The following is an 8,166-nucleotide window of genomic DNA, read 5'->3' on the forward strand; positions in this document are numbered from 1 at the left end:
TGATTTCTGTGTATCCCATCCGGCAAGGTCCACGTGCACAGGTGCCATTTATGCTATTGAAAAAGGGTATTTGCAATGAAAAAGTGATTGGTCTTGCAAAATTCTATCATGCAATCTCTGGCATCGTTTCTATCACCAAGAACATATTTTCTAACTATTGATCCTTCCTCTTTGTTTCCAACTTTTGCATTCCAATCACTAGTAGTTATCAATGCATCTGGATTGCATGTTTGATCAATTTCAGACGGCAGAAGTTGGTAAAAATCTTCAATTTCTTCATCTTTGGCCTTAGAGGCTGGGCGTAAATTTGAATAACGGTCATCTTAACTGGTTGTCTTTGTAAACATACAAATATTACCCTATTGCTGACAGCGTTGTACTTCAGGACAGATCTTGAAATGTTCTTTTTGACAATGAATGCGACGCTATTCCGCTTCAATGCGTCATTCCTTACATAGCAGACCATATGAATATCCGATTCAAAATGGCCAATGTCAGTCCATTTCAGCTCAAATAATGCCTAGGGTATCAATGTTTATGCATTCCATTTCATTTTTGATGATTTTGAATTTTCCTAGATTCATACTTCATACATTCCACATTCCTATTATTAATGGATGTTTGTGGGTGTTTCTTCTCATCTTGAGTCGTGCCACAACAGTAAATCAAAGTCCCAAAAGCTTGACTCCATCCACATCATTAAAGTCAACTCTACTTTGGGGAGGCAGCTCTTCCCCAGTCGTATTTTCAGTGCCTTCCAACCTGAGGGGCTCATCTCCCAGCACCATATCAGACAATGTTCTGCTGTTATTCATAAGGTTTTCACTCGCTAATTTTTTTCAGAAGTAGACCGCCAGGTCCTTCCTCCTTCTCTGTTTTAACCTGTAAGCTCAGCTGAAACCTGTTCACCAGGGGTAACTCTGCTGGTATTTGAATACTGCTGGCATAGCTTCCAGCATCACAGCAACACACAAACCACCAGAGCAAGAGAAACTGACAGACATATAGGGAAAAAGCTAAACAGTCACCCAATTAAGACAAAAGACAGTTTGATTCTCTTATCTGCTTCTGCATTCAAGCTGTTGTGATACGTGGTTTTAGTTGAAGTCTGTGAAGCAAATCTGGTCTTACACAGACATGTGGTTAGAAAAAGGGGTAGTATATAAGCAGCCTTTTCAGATCATCACGGACATACTTCTTTGACATGACAATGAAACTACGGAAGTGGTAGTTACTTAGATAGTGGCAATGTAGAATCTGAAACCATATCAATAAGTTTTTTCTACTATGTTACATTAAACCACTGCCTATCTTTAGAATGGATCTTTTACCCAAGTACAATCATGTAACATGATGCACTGGTCATTTATGAAATATTGGCTCACAAAGTTACGCAGATCTTCCAAATGTTGACACACTTCATTATACGATATCAAAAACTCACATTAATGCCACCAAACTCATCAGAAAAGTCTCACTTTATATGATGTTGTTGTTGCTGTTAGTTGCCTTCAGGTCAATTCCAACTCATGGAGACCTCATGTGTTACAGAGCAGAATTACTCCACAGAGTTTCTTGGCTAATCTTTACAGAAGCAGATTGTCAGGACTTTTCTTCTGTGGTATGGCTGGTTGGGTTCAAACCATCAACCTTTAGTTTAGCAGTGAAGCACAAACTGTTTTGCACCACCTGTTGCTGTTAGGTGCCATCAAGTCAGCTCCAACGCATAGCGACCTACATACAACAGAATGAAACACTTGCCGGTCCTGCACAATCCGCACAGTCGTTGCTGTGTTTGAGCCCACTGTTGCAGCCACTGTGTAAATCCATCTCGTTGAGGGTCTTCCTCTTTTAAACTGACCCTCCACTTTACCAAGCATGATGCCCTTCTCTAGGAACTGGTCCCTCCTTGATAACATGTCCGAAGTATGTAAGACGAAGTCTCGCCATCCTTGCTTCTAAGGAGCATTCTGGCTGTACTTCTTCCAAGATAGATTTATTTGTTCTTCTGGCAGTCCATGGTGTAGTCAATATTCTTTGCCAATACCACAGTTCAAAGGCATTAGTTCTTCAGTCTTCCGTATTCCCCGTCCAGCTTTCGCATGCATACGAAGCAAATGAAGATATCATGGCTTGGGTCAGGCACACCTTAATCCTCAAAGTGACATTTTTGCTTTTTAACATTTTATACAGGTCTTTTGCAACACATTTGCCCAATGCAATATGTCATTTGATTTCTTGACTGCTGCTTCCATGGCGTTGATTGTGGATCCAAGTAAAGTGAAATCCTTGACAACTTCAATATATTCTCTGTTCATGATGTTGCTTCTTGGTCTAGTTATGAGAACTTTTGTTTTATGTTGAGATGTAATTAATACCGAAGGCTCTAGTCTTTGACCTTCATCAGTGCTTCATGTCCTCCTCACTTTCAGCAAGCAAGGTTGTATCATATGCATATCACAGGCTGTTAATGAGCCTCCTCCAATCCTGATACCACATTCTTCATATAGTCCAGCATTTCAGATTATTTGCTCAGCATAGAGACTGAACAATATGGTGAAAGGATACAACCCCGGTGCACACCTTTCCTGACTTTAAACCACGCAGTATCCCCTTGTTCTGTTTGAACGACTCCCTCTTGGTTTATATATCTTCACTGAAATATAACTTACATAGGAGCCCTGGTGATGCAGTGGTTAAGCACTCAGCTGCTAACCGAAAGGTCAGTGGTTCAAATCCATCAGCCGCTCCGTGGGAGAAAGATGTAGCAGTCTGCTTCTGTAAAGATTACAGCCTTAGAAACTCTATAAGGCAGTTCTACTGTGTCCTACAGGGTTGCTATGAGTCGAAATTGACTCAATGGCAATGGGTTTAGGGACCTTAACGAAAGTTTTTCAAAACTGTAATTTTTGCTTGAAAGCTCAAATATTATCATTGGCTATAAATTCTGTCAGTTGCTTTCCCTCACTAATTTTCAAGAAATTATCTACCAAATACCCAAGTCTGAATAACCAGTTTGTCATCTGTGCTTTCAAGTAAAAATGGTGTTCCACACACAAACACACAAAAAAAGCAGCTAGTTATCTTGTAACTAAAATAATCACACAAGTGCTTCTCTTCAAGATAGGCAATGTACCACGCTGTGCAGTAGAAGTGCTCTCAGCTTATTTACCATTTCATCACATATTAAAAAGACATTATTAAAACAACAAAGAGCCTTGGTGGCTCCAAGGTTAAAGCACTCAGTGCTAACCAAAAGGTCGGCAGTTCAAACCCACCAGTCACTCTGCGGCTGCTTCTGTAAAGGTTTACAACCTTGGAAACCCTATGGGGCAGTTCTACTTTGTCCTATAGGGTCGCTATGAGTCGGAAATCAACTGGAGGGCAGTGGGTATTAAAAAAGATGAGTATTAGAGGGTCGAGACTTAAGAAAATTAGTTTTTACTGCTCCATCAAGAGAATATTCTTAAGTGAAAGCAGCATTTTTTTTTTTTTTTCTGTAACTGTGAACTGGTGAATAATACAATCACTATTAGTACAGTCTGGTGCCCCAGCCTTGACTCAGGCTAGGGTGCCAGCAGTTTTCCTCACCATTGCTTTTGCACCATCAGTGCAAATGTCAACACAGTGAAAAGACAAATGACATCTTAGTATTATTATGAAATAGACAGTCCTCATAAGCCTCCTGAAAGGGTCTCGGGGACCCTAGGTATTTATGAATCACACATTCGGAACCACTGGCACGTATCACTTCCAGAAGGAAAACCAGGGAATTGGAGAGTACCAGAGGCTACCTCTGGAGAGATGCCAGAGACACAGAGGTGAACTTGACCTTTGAGGGCTAGAACAGTACCTAGCACCGAATGGGCACTCGATAATTACTAAATGAGTATATACTCCAAGGGACAAGTGCAAAGGGTGTACTGAGCAAGGAGTCACATAAGAGGTGATCAGGGAAGGCTCAGGATAGGAGGAGCATTTAGGCTGGGCTTTGACAGGTCAATATAATTTGGACATGAGAACATCTACTTTTATATATCACAAAATACTCAGGAAGCGCAACAAATGTTTATTGAGATGAAAGCAATGTAAGGCTGGCATTTTAACTAAGAATTGCATCACAGATCTCAGAAACTAAATATAGTTAAAGAGGGAAAAAGTTTTAGGAAACTAGCTCTTTCTCTGCACATGCAAACTAAGCTTTTCTCTCTTTCCATTTGTCTAGGTTCAGGCCAGGGCCCCAGCATTAGCAGAATGCAGGAAAACAAGAACTACACTAAAGTCATGAGCTGTGGAACAGACCTATTAGCCAGAATAAAGAAACAGTAGTGGGACAAAAGTAGCCTATTGTGTAGGAATTTCCTTTCTCATCCACCGCAGGCTATCAAAACAAAGAACAAACCTCACACCGTTGTCCACGTTTTTAAAGCAGGTCAGCAGCAACAGCCCCAAGATACTGTACTGTACTGCACAGACGTGCCAAAATCAGCTGCGAGGTGTGTCAAAGGTAATTCGTTACAATCTGTACAAACGTCTGGGAATTCTTTTTGTTTTTTTAAATTAAAGTTATACCTCTAACAATCTCACTTTCAACCATGGACATTCTGATATGCTTTCAGGAGTCACACGTGTGAATTTTTCTATGTGTGTTCATGGTGGGGGGGGAGCTTTAAGAAGAGCGGGGTTCCATGCAGCTCTACCCTTCAACCTATCTTAATCTGAAGGAGCCCCTAAGTCAAAAAGGGAGAAATAGCCAGGAAAATTGGGGTGTAAGACCAGATTTGCTCCTTATTTTCCCCTTGGGAATCTATAACCGAAAGTCAGCAAACCTGCCCTAGGTAAAGAAGTCAGCGCACTCTAAGACGAGAACCTCCCCTGAGGGTCAACCACAGTCACAAAGGTTGAAAGGAGAATCCAGTGAGGGTGTAGGAGAACAAAGCCATGAGTTACAAATGAAAGCAGGGGCATATCTTCAACTAGTGACTGCCAGCATACAGGCTGAGGGGAAGGCACGCAGGAGCACTAGAGTTGTTTCCAGGTTATCCAGGTAGCACTCACTATCGGTCTCCATGTAGGCTACATCTTGTCTGTGTTAAGTTGCCTCTTCTCTCCAAGTTGCCTAGGGCAGTGACAGCTCTAAGTTTTACACAATTTCTCACAAATGTAAGCCCTATAAAGCCACTCTATTTTGACAGTACTTTTTTCTGAATTAGAAGTTTCTCTCTCCCCTAATCAGGGGATGAGAGGTTTACAAAACACAGAGTACCACTTTTTGATAACCTCTACTTGATAAAAGTATAAAAATGGTGATGATGACAACGAAGACCACTAACTTTGGTTACTTTAAGACCATGCTTCATTAATAAACCCACTGCTGTTGAGTCGATTCCAACATACAGCGACCCTGTAGGACAGAGCAGAGCTGCCCCATAGGGCTTCCAAGGCTGTAAATCTTTATGGAAGCCGACTGCCACAGCTTGCTCCTGCAGAGCAGCTGGTGGGTTCGAACGACCAACCTTTTGGTTGGCAGCCAAGCGCTTAGCCACTGCGCCACCAGGGTTCCTTTCATTAATAATATTTCCTTTAATTATAGAAATAAAACACCTTACCAGTTTCCAAGCACTTTCACATACATTATCCAATGGAATCTTCACATGAACCCTGTGATGTCAATAGGGTTGGTGTTCACCTCATTTTACATCTGAGCAAACCTAAGAGATGTCATTATTCAGTGGAGACTCATGGGCACCTACCAGATGCCAGCCACTGTGTGAAGCCACCAAAAATCTGCCTAAGACACAGTCCCTGTCACTACACAGCTCTAAGTTCAATGAGGTGGCCCCATATCAACAATCACAACCCAAACTGCAGAAGCTAGCGCCAAAGGTGTGGAAGTACCCTGGGAGTAAGGCCAACCGTGACTGTGCACAAGTAATCCCTGACCTACTTTGGCCCAAAGGAAGGTGTCAGGCCAGTCCAGGAGGCTGGACAGAAGCCAGAGCTCCCACCTCCTTGGCGCAGCTACACCCTGCCATTTCTTCCCCTTAACACTTTTCTCGCCCATCCCTTTTCACAGCTTAAGCAACTTTCTCCAGGTTCTTCTCCATGTTATGTAATCTCATTCCCCCTACTTATCTATACATCCCTTACATATGCCTCAGATGACAACAGCAGAAATAGCTTCAATAGATAAGAAACAATTCTTCTGTTGAAGTACTTGTCTCTATGTGTGCTCTGTCATACAAATTATGACACTTATTTGAAGAAATGATCCAATCTTATTTAATCACCAACTACTAGCACTCAAAAATATAATGGCATGACAATAAGGAAATGAGACAATAAAGAGTACACTGGAACAGAAATTAGGAGCAATCTGAAAAAAAAATTGAAATGTGTAAAACCTAAAGAGCATCTATATAATTTTCCCCATTAAAAACCATAACAAATTCAGTATCGTTGTTCCTGTCAGAACCATTTCTAATTTGAGTTCTTCAGACTTTCTAAGAGCACCCAACTGTAAAGAGTTCTCAAATCCATATCATTTCTTACTGTATTTTTATTTAAAAAAGTGCCATATACCGTAAAATTTTTAATTTTGAATGTTAAATTTAAAACAATTGTAATGTAGATACTGCATTATGTGTAAAACAAAGATAACAACTGCATCCACCTCCCTAAGGTTGTTATGAAGATTAAATAAATTAGTACATGCCAGGGCTTAGAACAGGGCCTGGCACACAGTATTTGTTATTATTTATTAGATGGATGTTTCAAGAATTCACTACCTCAACCCCAGCTAAACATACCAATCTGAAACTTAAAGAATGCTAAGTATAAAAAATGAATGCTAAAATGAAAGCTGAAAATACATTTGAGTCTCAAAAACGGAGTTAAGAAACATTTAGATACTTTTCTTCAAGGGCTGCAAGGCCTTCCTGATACTAGGCAGGAACTTACCCTTGGCCCAATAACGGCGGCCTTGGGAAGAAATAGAAATCCTGGTGGCGCAGTGGTTAAGAGCTATGGCTGTTAACCAAAACGTCGGCAGTTCCAATCCACCATGCACTCTTTGGAAACCGTATGGGGCAGTTCTACCCTGCCCTATAGGGTCACTATGAGTTGGAACCGACTTGACGGCCATGGGTTTGGTTTTGTTTTAGAGAAGAAACGAAGTCCAGTATGGGGAATGCCACCCACTGCCTCTGAAGCCCAATTACTCCAGTTTATTTTTAGCAACCAAAGAAACATTTATTGGAAAGAATTAATTTTTAATTCCATAAGAGGGGCTAGCAGTAACCTCTTCCAAGTGTTAAGCAGTGCTCTGCATAGTTCTGAGGTATTTTAGCCTCCCAACAACCCCAAGAGGCAGGTGCTGTTATAACCCCAAGGCACACGGTGCAGTGCCTCGCCCGATCTCGGGGTTCTCTGGTCTGCACTCCGCAAGGACGCGGCTGCCCGGGGACAAAAGTGGACGGAGCAGCGCCCGTGAAGCCCAGGCCTGCAGCCCTGGCGCTCCGACAAGCACCGCTCACCGCTTGGACAAAAATGGTCATTCTCGTCAAGATTCTCTCGTCCGCAGCCAAACGACCCAGCTAACGGGCAGAGCGCAGCAAGGGGGCCGGTCCCTCAGCGGCGCCTCTCTGCTCGGACCCGGACAGGACCCGGCGAGCGCGGCCGGGGTCCCGGTGTGAGGGGCCGGCCGGGGTCCCGGGGTCCTGGTGTGTGGGGTTGGGTGGGGTCCCGGTGTGCGCGGCCCGGCGAGGGTCGGGGGCACCCGGGTGTGAGGGGGCCGGGCGGGGTCCCGGTGTGAGGGACCGATCGGGGGTCCTGGGGTCCCGGTGTGAGGGGCCGGCCGGGGTCCCTGGGTCTCGGTGTGAGGGACCGAACGTGCGTCCTGCTGTCCCAGTGTGAGGGACCGAACGGAGGTCCTGCGGTCCCGGTGAGAGGGGCCGGCCGGGGTCCCGGGGCCCGGTCCTCACCTTCCGACAGCTCCAGCTCCAGCTCGGCCAGGCTCTCCCTCACCTCAGTGGGCAGCGGCACCGCCTCCAGCGGGCAGCCGCGGTCGGCCATGGCACACTCCGGACGGGGGCCGAGGCCGGGTCAGGTCCGGGGTCGGGGCGAGGGTGGGGGCAGCTACGTCGCTCCCCTCAGCCCGGCGAGCCG

At 44.3% G+C, this 8,166-nt stretch overlaps 1 protein-coding gene across 1 annotated transcript in view; it reads right to left on the minus strand.

The window, feature by feature from the left end:
* DIP2A (disco interacting protein 2 homolog A) overlaps positions 1-8,114 on the minus strand; it is a 142,234-nt gene extending 134,120 nt beyond the window's left edge. Inside the window, exon 1 of the mRNA XM_023739099.1 lies at positions 7,983-8,114. Within this exon, the coding sequence (XP_023594867.1) occupies positions 7,983-8,073 (91 nt within the window). The 5' untranslated portion in view covers positions 8,074-8,114. The remainder of the gene's footprint in view (positions 1-7,982) is intronic.
* Between the last annotated feature and the right edge of the window lie 52 nt (positions 8,115-8,166).

This window comes from Trichechus manatus, unplaced genomic scaffold (genome assembly GCF_000243295.1).
Source record: "Trichechus manatus latirostris isolate Lorelei unplaced genomic scaffold, TriManLat1.0 scaffold00128, whole genome shotgun sequence".
NCBI lineage: Eukaryota > Metazoa > Chordata > Mammalia > Sirenia > Trichechidae > Trichechus > Trichechus manatus.